The 17,948-nt window shown below is 34.7% G+C and overlaps 1 protein-coding gene across 3 annotated transcripts in view; it reads right to left on the bottom strand.

The window, feature by feature from the left end:
* PPP4R2 (protein phosphatase 4 regulatory subunit 2) overlaps positions 1–17,948 on the bottom strand; it is a 58,651-nt gene that overhangs the window by 6,189 nt on the left and 34,514 nt on the right. For all 3 annotated transcript variants that reach the window (XM_027863970.1, XM_027863971.1, XM_027863972.1), the window contains exons 3-4: positions 9,725–9,895; positions 238–331 (exon numbers count right to left, since the gene is read on the bottom strand). In XM_027863970.1, coding sequence (XP_027719771.1) covers positions 238–331; positions 9,725–9,895 — 265 coding nt within the window. The remainder of the gene's footprint in view (positions 1–237; positions 332–9,724; positions 9,896–17,948) is intronic.

The following is a 17,948-nucleotide window of genomic DNA, read 5'->3' as shown; positions in this document are numbered from 1 at the left end:
GATAATCTATTCCCAAAGTTAATACAAACAAGGATTGACATGTTATTACTAGATATAACTGATAAATAAAAATAAAAGGATACTTTTAACAAACTCCTAACAAAACAGTTACACCAAATCTCTCTCGAGATCCTTAGGTCAATCTTATTTTTCTATATATGTGTATATGTATATGTATGTGTGTGTATGTATATATATATATATATAAAAAATCCAATTCAATTAGTTAAAAAATACCTTTTCTACTCCTCTGAGAAATTTGTCTGTTCCTGTATAGTTCCTCCTTGGATCTGTTAGCAATTCACAAAGTCGCTGAATAGTAAAAGGAATACTGTAATAGAATACAATTTTATAATTAAGAATTTGTGTTATTAATGTATGACAGAACTGTGAGCATTAAGTTATGGACTAAGTTTTCACTGCGAGTATGTCCTAGAGTAATTTAACATAGTTGTGGCTTTTAGTGATGGTATTAAAAAATGTTACTTGTCCTTTAATTACTTCAAAAAGCAAACTACTCACCCATCCCATCTTTCTTACCTAAAAGGAAGTATTACTTAAATTACAGCACAAAAATAAAAAATATTCTAACTTAAAAATAATTCCAAAACACAAGGGTAAAATGAAGAATTATTTGAAATATGTGTTCCTATACCTACCTCGGGGGGTTGTTGTGAGGATCAAATGAGATAATATATGCAATTTAGCACAGAGTGGACATTTAATAAATGCTTATTCCGTTCTCTTCTTGCCTTGTAGATCAAGGTACCTAGCTTTAAGTTTTATATTTTCAAGTTTTAAACAAGAATTTTTTAAATTATCAAAAGTAGTCATAGTCATTTCATTCTATAAATTCAACTCTTTAATCCTTTACCTTAGCAAGAGCTCTTCTATAACAGTCTCAAGAAAACTGTGATTTTTCTGCAGGACAGGCTTTAAAGATGAATTACTCTTGACTGCAAAGAGTGCACAACATATAATTCTACCCTTATAATTTCAAATGGAATTATTTCTTCATACCTAAAATACGTTTTAATGGCATAATTATGGGCATATACCCCCAAAATGGAAAAGAATCTATTTGTGTACCCAAATTAGCAAATACATTTCAATATTATTTGTAAGAGGATTATTACACAAAAACACCTAAGTCCTACACCAAAGACAAGATTATCAGTAAAGTACTGCTCTAACACCTCACCATGACAGGGTGACACTTCAGGCTTCCCAGGAACTATCCCCAGAAAGCACAAGGTTTGGCAAGTCTTACACCTAGCTGGAAAAAAACGGGCTTCCTAACAGTATTGGTTATTCTTAAAAGACCAACCTAGCTAAAAGTAAGAAAAGTTCATCATCAGAAAGATGGCCAATAGGAGAGGAATTCTGGGGGCAATAGCAATTCATGAACATCATCTATTAGGCATAAAATGATGGCACTCGGCACCAATGGAGGAAATACCTACATTCATGAAAAAAAAAAGCATTGATCCATGAACTTACTAGAAATATAGTTATACATAGTTTTATTTCAACAAAGAAACAAAAGAATTCCCAGCATGAGTCCCCTATCACACTGAATTTCAGTTCAGATACTAAGATCTGTAACATGACAACATATTTAAATATATTTTGTCTAGGTACATAGATAAAAATCATAATAGTTATAAAGCCTTGTCCTTTGAAAGTATCTGCTACACAAATTTCTACAGTTTAACAGTACATTCTCTTATAATCATTACAATATAATGAACAGAATTTAAATTTGAATTAAGACAATCAACTGAAATTATGTATCAACATCAAGACACAAATACTCATCCATACAAAATGAGGAGGTGGTTTTAAATTAACAAAGCATATTAAACACATTTTTAAAACATAATATTTACATTAATTATTCTCTAAAGGAAATCATTGAATGTGTACTCAACTTTTAAAAAACATAAGCACTACTAGCAATACCTGACACCTAAATTAATCAGTTATTATAACATATTTTTGAAAGGTTACGTTAAGCAAAAGTTATTCATCAAAAATTAAAGCACTATGGTATACAGACACGTAAATGATGCCAAGAAATTCCAAATTCCTAATTTTCCAAATTAGCATATGCTCTGAACTCAATACAAATAAAAATATAGCTGTAGTTCAAAAGTTGAGGCATATACTAATTAAGTTGACAATTACCCTTTTAAAATGTGTTCCCCAAATACATTAGCCTAAATAATAGGCATAACAAAGAGATTCACTTTTTTGATGGACAAGGTAATCCTTTATTTTCTCTATTTTGTAGAAACTGAAGTAAACTTACACAATAGAAGGAAGGAATGGTTAACAGACTAGACAGATATCACTACAACATTTTCTCTCAAAGCAACATTATATGAACCAAAAGACGAAGAACTGTTACGTTATAATTACCACAAACTGTTTTCCTATTAAAACATTAAAAGAGGAAATGTTACTAACAGTTGTTCTTTAAGTCCTCAAGTTGTCTATTTTTCTGCGTTTCAAAAGCACTCAACAGCACTTTAGCTTCTGCCCAGGAGATGGCAGTATGTCATGTTTTTCCTCTCCCATTTCTTTGACCCAAGGCCAAAAAATTTCAAAGAAAAAGTTCTTCTACCTTTGGGAAGGATGCCTTTAATAAACTGACTTTGACAACAGAATTTAAGACACAAAAGTAACTGTGAAATTATGATATATATTGATACCCAGAAATTTATTTCTGCAAATCAGTGAGCTAGTTAGTGATAATCTTGTATGATCAATCCAAATAACACCAAATTTGGTTTAATTATGGAAAAGGCTGATCCACTAAACTCCATTTAAGATAGCTGGCAAAATGCCCTACCCTAACAAAAACATTAGATACATCTCTATTAAAAGTTAAGAATAGACTTGCTCAATAATATCAAAGACGGTTAACAGAATAGTTAGAAAGAAAAAAGTGTATCAAGTACCTATTTATGCTTAAAGAGGATAATCCTAAACACTGGAGAGATACAAAGTATTTTGCATAAGAAATAACAGCAGCCCCCCCAACAAAATTAAAATGGAAACATGTATTAATTCTATTTAAGATTTTTTTAAATGAGGAGAGGGGTACAGTTTCAAAGAAAACTATAAAGAGAAATATTCATTGATGTCCATTTTTAGAAAACGAATCTGATACTTAAATCACATCAGAGAAAGCAGGTGAAGTGCAAAAAGTATAAATATAGCCAAAGTAGTAAATAGAAATCATAGGGTTTATCCTAGCCTTTATGCACAAAATAGGACACTAGTTCATCAACAATTTTAAACAGAATAATTTAAATTTAAAATACTAATTTTGCAGACAAAAGAATATATAGTTCTTGTTCAACCCTTTATCTGCCACTCCCCTTGGCCAAAAATAAATAAATAAATAAATTTTTGAGAATGTGATGTGCCCTAATAAATTCGGTTACTTAAATTTTTCCAGGAATATCTGGTTCATGTATGAAAAAAATTTCTTGGAATATTTGAGAAATTTTAAAATAAACGTTAAGGTCCTATAAAAACCCCAAAGTAACTGATTCAAAAATTATAGCTAAATTTAAATCACATTAAACAATAAAGACCACAGTAAATTACAGAAAAATAAACCCTCCCAAACTCAACCCTAGAAAAACTCATTTGACAAAAGGTCTCCAATGTATTATAATACAGAAAAATACGTAATAGTAAAGTTCAAGATACTAGAAACCGAATTAAACTATAAAATAGTAGTGCAGTCAAAAAATAAAAGTGAAAAGAGGGGACCAGCTAGGTGGCACAGTTGATAGAGCACCGGCCCTAAAGTCAGGAGAACCTGAGTTCAAATCCGACCTCAGACCAAAAACTTGTCACTAATTAGCTGTGTGACCCTGGGCAAGTCACCTAACCCCAACTGCCCCCCCCCAAAAAAAGTGAAAAGAAAACAGATGCTAAGAGTTACATGAAGCCAGTCTCTAGCTCTAACAATAAAATTTCACAAAAAGAAAAAAAAAAACCTCCAATGCATCAACCAATGTTCTTATGTTTTAAAATTGCAGAAGAAATAGTTTCATTGAAAGATATGTCAGTTAAGTTTCAAATCCTAAGGATTCTTAATATGTATTACATTCAGGTCGAAAGGACCGAAGAAAAAAGCAGAAATATAATCTCTTTGATACAGTTAAAACTTTGAACTGACTTACCACTGGGGAATCCATGACTGCTTAAAAAACTACCTTATAGGCAAGTTTAGCAACAGAAATCTCTTAATACTCAATATGTAACTACTATACTCAAACTAAAAAATTAAGAACACAAAGAATTACCATGTAGGCTATTTAGTCCCTATTACCTTTACAAAAGGTAAAAATGAAAATGAGAAATGATTTTGAAGAACCTTGGCTTAGGTGATAGGAGGGTGAGTCAGGAAGCCCTGAATTCAGGTCCTGCATCTGACACACTAGGACACAGAAAAATCATTTAACTTTTCATTGCCCCCAAGCTTTCATAGGCCTCAAAGTTATAGTAGAACTGCTAATACACTGGAAATTCCCTAAGCAGATAAATGAAAACACATTTCTGGGCAAAGCTCCCTACAACAGAATAAAGTAAGCACTATTGTCTACGTAAGGAAACTTGTCCCTTTCTTCTATATGAGAGGCCGGCTGCAGCTCCTTCATCAGGGCCATTAACTCTGGTTAGCGATGAAAAAAGCAAAGCAACCTCTGGACTAAATGGGAACTCATTCCGCTCACTTTGAGTCATTAACACAAAGCTCTTAAAAACTGGATGTCTGTCTCCTAATGCTTTTTTTTTTTTAACCATTGCCTGGTTTTGAGGCACTGTTTAGCAAAAGTAAGGAGCCATTTAAACTTGCTCCCTCCCTAAGATCTTGGTTTGTTTCAGATTGACCCTGAAGAAATGCTTGTGTGAGTATCACTGCAAATAGAGGTGTCTAACTACAGGGCCTAATATGGATTTTTAATTCCACTAAGTGAGAAGAGATGTAACTTTTCTTTTTATGCCCCCAAAATGTTTAAATTAAAATAAAATCAGCCCTGTAATTGACTCAGAAAGGCATAAGGCAATGGGATATTTTGGAAAATACAAAAGGAATGAAGTTCCTCTAATAATCTCAATGAATCCCAAATTACTGACAGTGACTAGCAACTGTATCCTGAAAAGCAAAAATAAAACCCCTATGACATCTCTCAAAGCTTTTCAAGTTAAGGCACTCTTAGGGCCTTCTACAAAGCCTAATTTCTTCTTAATTTACTGGGTAAAGAAAAACTACATTAGCTTACTGCTCATTCCTCTTCGTCTTTCCATTTCAAAAATACTAGAAGTAGAGCAAAACCACCTGCCACAATAAACCACACTAACCAACTAATTAACTTTTCCTGGAGGACTTTATAAAAATCAAATAAAATTAATTCTCACTTATCTATGCTAAAGGGAAAAAAGCGGAGTATAAATAAATGGAATGTAAAGCAAACATTTTAGTTACTACTTAGAATGGCTTCACTGTAAAAGCAATTGAAGAGAAAAATAAACTGAATACAATTTCTACTCCTCTAGCTTCACCTCCTACCCAATGACTAGGAAGAAGGGGTAAAGGGAGAGGAGGAAATAAGAAAGATCCTGAAACAGTTCCTGGACAGGCTACAGAGAAATCAGGATAAAGAAAGATCATTTTCCACATACAGTCAAATTTTCCTCTTTCATACTAGCTAATGGTATACTAGCTAATAATATAATAATAAATACTAGCTAATAATGGTATTTTCCTTAATAGTACAAAAATCAAATGTTTTTGTGCATGCTCCAAGATAATCAGAATTCCTATTCTCAAATACGCTTCCTATAAATATTGTATATTCCCTTCACATTTTATTCAATAAATATTTACTGAGCACCTATAATGTACGAAGCATTTAGCTAGGTACTACAAGTAGTCAGGTACCTACATGTCTTACTGGCAAAGACAAATGCCAAATCAACTGGTTACTACCATATAATCAGGGTTCTTAAATCCCTACAGGAAAAGAATTGGGAAGGACCTTGGAGATTATCTAGTCCAATTCCATCATTTAACAGATGAAGAGACTGAGGCCAAGGGAGGATAAGCAACTTGCCCAAAGTCACCTGAGCAAAGTGGCAAAGTCAATATTCAAACCCAGGATCTCTGACTCCAAATCAAGCACCACACCACACATACTGATTCTTGAGTTGTGTAATTGCTTTATAGTTTTAAAATAAAACTATAGTAGAACAGGATAAGGTACAGATTAACAGCTCTTTAGGGATGAACAGATGACATAAATACTATTGTTTCCCATAAAAACATGTGGAGATGCTACATTATGACTGACTCGGATACACTGCAAACAAGTTTATTCTAATATCTAAAAAGAAGTCAGTCTCCTTAATAAGCAAATCAGAGTTAAGAATTGATTTAAATTGAGGAAATGTCTTTTTTTTTTAAAACTTCTGTCAATATGGTCTGCATCCGAGCCATTCAGGAAGCCCCTTGCCGTTTCTATTTATCCAACAAGTATTATGAGTTACTAGCATATGCCAAATAAAGAACAAGTCTAGGGGCCACAAGTAAATGATTATAAAACTCCCTCGATGTCCAGGGTTTCTTAAACTTGGGGTCCACAGATTCAGGGACTCTGTGCACTTGGATGGGGGTAGGGGGAATGGCATCTTTATTTCAATGTAAGTGATTTCCTTGGTAACTACTCAAGAGAAGGGGACTCCACAGGCTTCCCCTTGCTATATGGTCTGGTTTTTTGGGGTTTGTTTATTTTTTAACTTAATGATCTTAAAAAAGAGGACAGGAAAGAGAAAACAGAGGAGAACAACTAAGAAACAGGGAGAGGGAGAAGGAAAAGGGGAGGGAGGATATATTGGGGGAAGAGCCTTTAAAAAATTATCTTACCAAATTTTAAGAAATATTATCACTGTTGCCTAACTGCTTTTAATTTGGAGTTCTGGTGCTTCTACTTGACAGGTAACACAACGATGAGCACAAAGTAAAACAATTCATTTAAAGAACTGACAAATCTTTATTATATCCTAATACTCTACTCTGGTCTTATCTGCTTACTTCTTTCATTAAGGATAGCAACCAGGGCAGCTAGGTATTGAAGTGGATAGAGCACTGGCCCTGGAGTCAGGAGAACCTGAGTTCAAATCCAGCCTCGGACACACATAAAACTTACTAGCTGTGTGACTCTGGGCAAGTCACTTAACCCCAATTGCCTCACTCACACAACACACACACACACACACACACACACACAAAAAGAATACCAACTATTAGTTTCTGGAGTATGGATAACACTGTCACTTATTTATCAAAATATTAAAGGTGTCAATCAATTAATTTTAAAACAAGAAACAAAAGTCAAACTTTAGGTTAAAAAAAAGTATTATTCTTCAACACAAATTCACTTATATGTGCAAACAAATAAAAAATATACATCTACACAAAAAAAAGTACACATCTCATTTCCAAAGGGAGGGGAAACACTTTTTTAAAAAAATACACAGAAAATGGGGCAGCTAGGTGGCGAAGTGGATAGAGCACCAGCCCTGGAGTCGGGAGGACCTGAGTTCAAATGTGACCTCAGACACATAATACTTCCTAACTGTGTGACTAAAAAAAAAAAAAACAATGTTAAAAAATTAATGTTTGAAGAGTACTGCAAAAACACAAGACTCACAAAAATAAATCTCAAGGTGTAAGGTAACTAAACCACAGGGATAAATTTGATTACAATAATGCATTAGATAAAAAACTGAAAAAATTAAATCCTTGACAAAAACCTTACTTAACGTATCAAAGATAAAGACTTTGATTATACCTAGCTAAATAAGAACAGGAAAAAATGTTACATGGTTCATAACTCTGAAATCAAATAAAAAGTGGCTATACAGAAGTCCAAAATATTTCAGAGCCTAGTTATATATGTCATTATTTTAATTAAAAGATAAACTCAGAAATTCAAAAGGTAAATATTCCTTTTTCCTTCATTATATCCCAGAATTTAACTAAATCCATAAATATTTCACTGCTTCATGAATGTTAGTCTAATTTCATAGCATATGCACTGTGTACATGTATCTTCCAGACCTGATCACTTTGAAATATGCAAAAAGCAGACTTGCAACAGCATATAGCTTCATAGTATTTAACAATAAAGTGAAAAATGAAATTTAAAACATTTCATCTTATCTCAGTTTTTAAAAATCATAGTGATACAGTTTGGTGAACTTAAAAGTTGAAATGCTATGAAATATAAATGCTCACATTTTTTACATAGGCAGCTATTTCAGCAGGAGAAGTTCATCTTTTTTTTTTTTAAGTGAGGCAACTGGGGTTAAGTGACTTGCCCAGAGTCACACAGCGAGTGACATTTTTATGTGTCTGAGGCCAAATTTGAACTCAGGTCCTCCTGACTCCAGAGCCAGTGCTCCATCCTCTGCGCCACCTAGCTGCCCCAGAAGTTCATCTTCAGAGTTTTAGTTGGTTTCTACTTTTGAAGGTGATATTAAAATACTTTATATTTTTCTAGTGTAAGAATTCCAGTTTAAAATTCAAGTAAGTATCCTTACTTCTAAAAGGGTTCATGTAAATAAAGGTTTTTATAATAGACTTACAATAAATTATAAGTTTTCATTCTTTTTAGAGATACAGTTTCAAGATAGGAATGACAAGACATCAAACAGAAAATTTAACTAATAACATAGACTTCAGTGAAGATCAGTGTTGTAGTCAAAGTTTCAACATTGTTTATTACCTAAAAACATTACAGATATTTAGGCTCCATCAACTGTCCTCACAGATAAAACCCTTTTCAATAACTACCCCAAGATTTGAATATAACAGTTCTATAACTCATCATAACTGATATTTTAAAGACATAAGGAACTACCTGTTTGTTAGTGGTTAATCTAATTCTGTACAATTCAAATTCCTAAATAGTTTTACTATTTTACAAATCCTTTTAAATTATTATAGGAAATTATTTAAAATTTCAATCAAATAAGAGAGAAGACATCCATTTTTTAAAAATCAGCTTTATTTTAACAAAATATAATTTCACTGAAACTTCTCACAAAGAAGCAAATAATATATGTAATGTGCTTTTAAAAAATGAAATTAAAATCTGTCACCTTCCAGAAAAGTTACTCTGGACAATTTTTAAACACAACAAAATTTATAATATTAACTTTGCTGTAAGAAACTTCTGCAATTTACAAATATGTAACATTATTAGTAAGCTACAAGTTCTATACAAACTATAAAAACATTAGTTATAGTACCATATAAGAATAAAATCCTGTAAGTTAAATACAACTTAAATCCTTCTATTTATGCTGATGTTTCATGAACACATTTTGTAAAATCTAACTTCATAAAAAAGGTCATTATGCATTTTGAGTAGAAAAATAAGGTAACTGCAAATATTTTAAAATTAAACTGTACATTAGCCAAAGGATAAGACCCAAAAAGATGTCATCAACATTTGTTTTTAAATCAAAATCATACATTTTGATGTTCATATCAGGTCGCTCATGTGAAGTTGCTCCAAGGAGCAAAATCTAGAATTCTAAATGGCAAGTATAATAAAAAAAAAAAAAGACATAGCAAAACTTAATGAAACAGTTAACATTTTATTATGAATTCAATGTTTAAAATAGTAAAAATGCATACCCATTGAATCCAGTGACAATTTTCAGAATTCTTTCCTTCATTTCATCAAAGGGAATATATTCAACATTAGGGTTAGGAGGACCTCTTGGTTCAGGGGCTGACGTTCTGAAATCATCCATTACTTTCTCCAATTTGAAAATAAAATAGCCTTTAAATTGGGACCACTGAATCCTACAAGTTTAAATTTAAAAAAAAGAGACCAGTTAAAATACAGTATTTTTATAATTCTTTTACTATGGATAAAACTGCATGTTGCCAGTGATTCAACACAAATGTTGACAAAATAACAAGGAGGAAATGATAAAGATGTCTTCAATAAACAAGTAAAATGTAGCAATCCAGCCCAAACCAATTTGGCCAGACTGAACTATAGCCTCTAGGCTCCCTCCCAACTCTGATATTCTGAAACTCTGACTCAGTCAGATCAAATAAGATTCATACTGATCTAAATAATTTTTAATCCTTGTAACCTCACCAATACATTAGCAGTACTAAGCAGTCACAAAATTAACTAATTCAAAATATTAAATTTAGTTAATGTGTGGTAGAGAATTAAGGTAAATTTTATAATCCATAAATTAACCCACAGGGCCTAATTCATCACTAAAACAAGCATGTTTTGTTTTATTCAACAAATATTTCTGAAAATACATGCATAAAACAAATTTTGGCAAACTCCATAAACTATGGTGTCACTTACTTGCTGTCTTTACTACCCATGTAGTCTTACCTTATTTAACACATTTTTACTTAAAAAAAAAAATGAATAAAAGGAGTGTATCATGTAATATAAAACCTGAAAATGTACTGAATGCTCATCTACACTGAACTCACCCAGTCTCCACTCAGCAACCTCACCCTATCATGTCTCTCCTAATTCTGTACCACCCTCCCAATACTTGTCCCTCCCTCAACAACCCCCGGCCTCCAAATGTAACACTGACACCGCTTCCTAATCGTGTGAAGGGAGACATCAAAGAACTCTCTGATGGTCCTCTCCTTGAACCAAAGATAGAATGATTAATAAAATGAAATGTGCATAATAGATGTTTAAAAAAAAAAACTTTTTGTTTAAACAATTTTACTAAGCATCTGGAGGAAGGAAATAGAAACAAGATAGTTTGAGATTAAGCCTCTATTTAGAATGACTTAATATAAACGAAATCTTTCAGTCGCTTTCCAATCCATTACTCTACCCTTTTCTCACAAAACAGTCACAGTGGCATCAAATATTCAATCTGCTTCTGTGTGACCTTGGGCCAAGTCACTTGACCTCCCTCAGTTTCATCATCTGTAAAAGGAAGGGATTGGCCTGGATGACCAATAAGGTCCTTTCCAAATCTAAAGTTATGACCTAAGGGCCCTTCCAGCTCTAAACACTTGTGATGCTATATAGATGTAATGCTGAAGGAAGAAATTTTGAGACCTATATTTCAATTAATTCTACTACTCTCACACTGTATAAATCCTAAGAAGTCACTTTCTCTGTAGTAAATAGGATGAAAATCAACCAGCTGCTCCAAAATTTTTTCCTTATCCTATTCTGAGGTCGAAAGGGGAAAAAAAAAAAAAAAAAAAAGTAATATAATGAAGTAGAAAGAGCACTGGATTTGGAGACCAAGGACGTGGATACAAAGTCCAGTTCTACATTACTCTATATGTGCCCTTTTGGCAAGTCATCAACCTCTCTGAGCCTAAACTGTCTTGTGCTTAAAATGAGGGGTTTAGACAAGAGTATCTCTAACATTCCTTGCAACTCTTAAGTCGATGACACTATGAATTTCTGTGAGTAAATACTAAACATTTCTTTTCAATTGATTACAGATCCTTAATTTTAAGCAAACTTTGAATATGTCAAACTTTAAAAAACCTTTTAAAAAATAGGAATCTTGTTGTAAATCTCTTGTAAATGGCAGAAATCTTTTATAATATGAATAGTTTGATCTGTTCTATAAATTAGGATTTTTGTGTACAGATTTTTTTTTCATTATAAAACTATCAACCTCTGCATTAAATTATAGTTTCCTCTTTCTAAAAAGTACCAGAAAGAAATATTTAGCTAACTCTAAATATCTATTCAGACCTTTTATATGAAGATCTTCCTTAGGGAAACTTAACACTTGGTATTCTCACCAAGCATTAAGTAACCCATGACAAAGAGGGCATTTAAAACTAAAGCTTTTATGTGATAAATTCAATAAAAGAACATGACTTTATGGTACCATTTATGTATATGTGTATATACACATATACATATATCCATCACACACACAGACACACACACTTACATACATAACGGACATAGAGGCAGTATGAAGTCAAGATCTAGAACATACAAGTGATGGGGGCAAGTAATTTAATCTCTCAGCACCGTAAGGAAACTTCAAAGATCTGCATTGGTGAAGGGAATATCCACACCTCAAGATCCCTGGCCTGAGGAGTTCCAAGGTCCAGGCCTTCCCCTTTCCTCTCTACTCCCAACTCCAAAGTATAATTAATTAGCTCACTGGACTGGAAAAGGTACCAAAGGTTGGTCTGGAATCCCAACTCTCTCACTTGGCCTTCAGAGACTCCATTTCCTTATTCTACTTGGTGTTTCCTACACATTCCACTGGGGACTTTGATAACCCCAGAGCTAGAATAATCTCCCTCCTCAACTCTTAAGAACTGCTATCATCTCTTGCTTCCTGATTTCCCCAGCAGTTAGTACATCTCCTTCCAAAAATCTGTTAGTCATTCTGCATTTATTTTATGTTTATTTGTGAATATGATGCATCTCCTCATTAAAATGTAAGCTTCTTGAGGGAAGGATCTTTCTGGTTTATTTCTAGCCTCAGCACTTAGTAGTGCCAGGGGAAAAAAGGCTCTTAAAAAAACTCTTATTGATTTATTTGCTACAAGAGATAGCATTTATACTACAACCTACCTAAAGAGTTGACAGAATCAAAAGAAATACTGCATGAAAACTTACTTCATGATCATAAAGCACTACATAAATGTCAGCAATGATAATTATGATCCAGTATCTTCTTTACAGCACTGAACTTTAAATTTGAGAATCTATAAAATTTAAATTACTATAAATAATTGCTGGTAATTTTCCCCAACTAGTAGTTTTTTCTCCCCTTAGTAGTTCCCCTTTTTGTATCCTCGACTCCTTAACCATACTGGCATGCTGCACCTAAGTTTCCTCTGGCAGGACACTCCTGTGGCTTTCAACATGTAAAAGGCAGAATGCCCTAATGTGCACTCTGACTCTCATGAAGGAAAATTTTCTGCCCAAAGCTTCAATTCCTTTAAAAGTCAACTGAGACAGTTAGTTACTCATCTCTGTCTATCTCAAAAAGAAGGTTAGACTCGTTGCCTTCCAATGTCCAGAGCAACAGAAAACTATCCTGTCCACTTTTCCTAAGGGAAAAGTATACTATTTATTTCCTAAAAGGTTGCATAATCTATACTGATGGCCACTAACAGACCTTTGTACTAACATTTATGCCCCCTACTTTACACTCCTGACATTTTCATATGTTTTTATTGCTTAACAAGTCTTTATGTCTATGTGCATCAATTATCTTTTCACTTGGTAAATGTTTACCTATGCCTCTTCCTCATTTACTTGCACTCCATGCCTGGATTTATGAAGTAAAGAAAGAAAAATCACAGGGTTCTAAAGTGGAGTACCATTTCCATAAATCCCTAAATCTACTACTCTCTATTCTTGTTATGGATATTATGAAGCTGGAAGAACAAACCAAAATCAAGCAAAGCTGCAGTAGTGATGCTTACATCTGATATTTAAAATTAGAAGAAATATAGGCAACGATGCCTGACCTCATTATTTGCTTGAAGTAAGAAAAACAATATGTCGTCTATTCTCAACTTGAACAAAGTTGTGTATAAGCAGAGAGCAGGAAAAGTGTACAGAACAGCAAGTGAGTGACAAGAAGATTTAAATTCAATAAATGTTTATTAATCATCTACTATACGCCAGAAACCATGCTGGGTGTTGGGATACAAAAGTCTTTTACCTCAAGGTGTTTACATTCTACTGGGGCAACAGAGATAACATGCACAAGGGTAAATAAATACAAGGTAATTTAAGTGAGAGAGAACATCAACAACCGAAGACTTAGAGGCTTCATGGCAATGGAGTCCCTAAAACTGAAACTGGAAGGAAGATTTAAAACTTTAAAAGGCTGGGAGAAGGTCCTTCGAAGCCTGAGGCTGTGTAGAAGCAGGAAGTGGAGTGCTGAGTACTAGGCACAGCACGTATCAGCAGTAACATATTGTATATGATAGGAAGTAATATAATGTTAAGGCTAGAAAGGCTGGTGGGGGAAGAGAGCTGTGCTCAGAAGGCCTAGCAATCTCAATGACTCCAGTGTTACAGAAGACAACAAGGTGGAGGCTGCACTGAAGGAAAACCTTCAGAAAGAGGGAGGTATGAGTCCCACTATAGCTTCTGCTCTGGTCAGACACCTAGAATTCTGTGTTTTGTTCTGTACACTATGGACTATCTGTGCCCAACCTGTTGTAGAGCCTTCCAAGCTCACACTGACCTGATTAGTCACAGTCAGACACACTGTACGGTAACCCTGACGTGTGAGGGCATTCTGATCCTCTCTAAACACAAAGCACAGCAACGATTTACAACAAAGGAAATGATAAACAGCAGGATGTCCAGAATAGCCAAAGGTCTAAAGTCAGTATCACATGAGGATTAGCTGAAAACTTGAAGGGAAGTCTAAGAAGAAACTAAGTAGATACCTTCAAGAAATCTAAATGGCTATGATATGGAAAGGGGATTTTTTATACTTATTCTATTTGTCCTCCCCAAGCAAAACCAGGAGTAAAGGGCAGAAACTGCAAAGAAGCCTAAGAGAATCAGAGCTGTACAAAAGCAAAATGCGATATAACAGAAGGTAGTGGGGCAGAAGCTGGATGACCACTTAAAGGTGAGGATTCTTTCTGGGTATGGATTAAACTAATGGCTGCTGAGGCCCCTGTCCAACTCTAAAAAGTCTGATTCTGAATTTTTCTTTTATCTTAAAGATAATAATAATCCATTGGCTTACAAGACTCTTGAGGGCAAGAAAGAAGGAAGAGAAACATTCTTTGGTTTATTTTTGCATCCCAGCACTGAGCACAGTCCCTGGCACATAAAAGGCCCTTAATAAATGTTTATTCATTGATCTGATTGGCAATAGGGAGCTACTAGTGATTTTGACATGATCAGACTTGTGCCTTGATTTGGTTTGGCAGCTCTTAAGAATTGACTGAAGGGGGGAGGAGCAAAGATGGCAGAGTGAAAGCAATGACTTGCTTGAGCTCTCCCCCAAACCCCTCCAAATACCTGTAAAAAAAAATGGCTCTAAAATTCTAAAGCAGCAGAACCCACAAAACGAAAGCGTGAAACAAATTTTCAGCCCAAGACAACCTGGATGGTTGATCGGAAAGGCATATCTCGCCTGGTGGGGAAAGGAACGCAGTTCGGAGTGGGCCCGCAGGCCACAGTGACCGTGGAGCAGGCCTCAAAGGACTAAATCGTGAGCAGCTGTGGCAGTTTCCAGACTTCTCAACCCACAGAAAGCCAAAGACAACTTAGAAGGTCAGTGGGAAAAGTCTCTGACTACGGTGAGAGAGAAGCTATGTCTGAGCTCCACGTCCCCAGCGCAGCCCAGGATGGTGGTTGCCTCCTGAGCTTCCAGCCCACAGACTGAGGGGGAATCGAGTGGATGATCAGAGGGAGGTTGCAGGGATCTCTTTGCCAGTGCTGAAGCAGGAATCTCTTGCTTTGCCCGTGCTTGGATCTGGGTCACAGTTCTGAGGGGCCGTCCTGGGGTGAGGAGGAGCACTGGCGTGGTGGAGCTTGTAGTGACTGTGGAAAGGAAACACCTCACCCCTTATCATAGCACCTTGGAAGAACTGAAAATTACTGGTCCCTAGAAGTATCTCTGAAAACAGCTGTACAAACCCCTGAAGCTTGGGACAGTACACTCTTCACATTGGAAGCAGACTTTTACCTTAACAAAGAGTTTAAAACTCAAGTAATTGGCCAGGATCATGAGTAAGCAGTGCAAAAAAAGTCAGACTATATTATCTTACTTTGGTGACAAAGAAGACCAAAACATACAACCAGAAGAAGACAACAAAGCCAAAGCTCCTACAACCAAAGCCTCTAAGAAAAATATGAATCAGTCCTAGGACTTGGAAGAGCTCAAAAGGGATTTTGAGAAGCAAGTAAGAGAAGTAGAGGAAAAACTGGGAAGAGAAATGAGAGTGATGCAAGAAAATCATGAAAAGCAAGTCAACAGCTTGCTAAAGGAGTCACAAAAAAATACTAAAGAAAATAACACCTTAAAAAATAGCCTAACCCAAATGGCAAAAGAGGTCCAAAAAGCCAATGAGAAGAATGCCCTAAAAAGCAAAATTGGCCAAATGGAAAATAAAGTCCAAAAGCTTACTGAAGAAAATACTTCCTTAAAAATTGCAACAGAGCAATTGGAAGCTAGTGACTTTATGAGAAATCAAGAATTGACTGAAATTGGAGGAAATCATTAAAAATTTTTAAACTCTTTACACAAAATTTTTTAAAAGCTGTTTTTTACCATGTAAAACACAGGGCAAAATAAAAGTTAATACGAAAAAGTATCCATTTCGACAATTTTTTTTTAAAAGTCACGTTGAGTTAATTTTAACTAATTCTACCTAAAATTCAATTTCTCAAAAGATAAACTATTGAGTGTGCTTTTTCGCTAGTGCAAGGTGCAGGTCACAATCAGTCTATAATTTAGGTTCTTAGAGAGTTGACTGAGGCTCAGAAAAGCTATGTAACTTGTAAATATCACAGGCAGATTTGAACATAGATCTTTCTCATTTCTTTGAAACAGTTTATGTATGAAATGTAATATATTGTCATAAATTCTAATCTGAAAATTATGCTGTGCCTGTTACTCTTTATTCTGGCCAAATTTGGTAACAGTTTTGAAAAATTGTTGGATGAAAGGAAAAAAAATTGTAGCTAAAATGTTTTCTAAATTAGAAAAAATACTTAAGGTGAAAATTAAGCTTAATAAAATTTTAACAGTATAGCTGATTGTAACCTTAGCTTATTTTTCTGGTAACCCGTACATCCATAACAAAGAGAACTCTAAAACCTCAATTAACCAGAATATACAAACAAGGATTTTTTGCTTCTCTATTATCTAATTATCTAAACTTCTCCAATTATCTAAAAATTAACCAGAAATATCTTTATTTCAAATATCATAATAGAAAACTTTCTAAAATCTATCAGTATATAAGCAATTCTGTACTTATGTATTCCTGATTTACCAATCTCTCTTACAAACCAATAGTAGACAAACTTATGAGACACAAACTCTACTTTTCTGCCCTACTACCCGCCGACACTGAATAGATCCCTCTCCCTTCCTAGAAATCAAATTCTCTTAATACCAGCCCAAAGAGGCAGGTGGTATAGTTGGTTAAAAAAAAAAAAAAAAGCTAGCAATAAAGCCAAAAGACCTGGGGGTTAAAGTCCCATCTCAGACACATTGGTTGGTTGATTCCCCCAGATGTCATTTAACCTCTTAGTGGTCTAGCAACTAAGACAATGAGTTACAGAGCAGGTGCAATTAGTAGAATAAGTTTCTTCACCTTAGAGGAGTTCTCTAAACCAATAAAACTCTAGATCTACCACTACCCACCCAAACACCTCCCCCACCCCTTCCACAACTCAGGACCCATGGTTTCTCATAACTTTCACCTCAATGACAAGGAATACTACTAAAATGGTATCAATATCAGCCAGAATGAAGACCCTCTCCTGTCTAATTCCACTCTGTGGTCAGCTTGAGTCAAATGAGATAACACATGTAAGAATTCTGCAAACCCTAAAGATGCTGTTATTATAATAATTATTATTATAATACTTATATTTCAACACCCCCAATTCCTCCAGAGCTCTTCTCTTTCTGTTCCTTATCTCCTCCTTCTACTAGCTAGAACTTGTTCAGGCAAACAGGGAAGGAATGAAGGAAGGAAAAGATCAAGCAACCTGTTCTAACTCCTTGTGACTCATCATGTAACTGCCCAGAATTCTTATCCATGGTTTTCATTCCCAGAGCCCCATCCTCCTATATTCTTACCCCCATATTGTACAATCTCTCTCCCTCCCTCCAGCTTTATGCTGGCTTTCCTACGACACCTTCAACCTTCTCAA

The sequence above is a fragment of the Vombatus ursinus genome, unplaced genomic scaffold (genome assembly GCF_900497805.2).
Source record: "Vombatus ursinus unplaced genomic scaffold, bare-nosed wombat genome assembly UNPS02014773.1, whole genome shotgun sequence".
NCBI lineage: Eukaryota > Metazoa > Chordata > Mammalia > Diprotodontia > Vombatidae > Vombatus > Vombatus ursinus.
The sequence above is the reverse complement of the archived record's forward strand: the minus strand, read 5'-3'. Positions and strand labels throughout refer to the sequence as shown.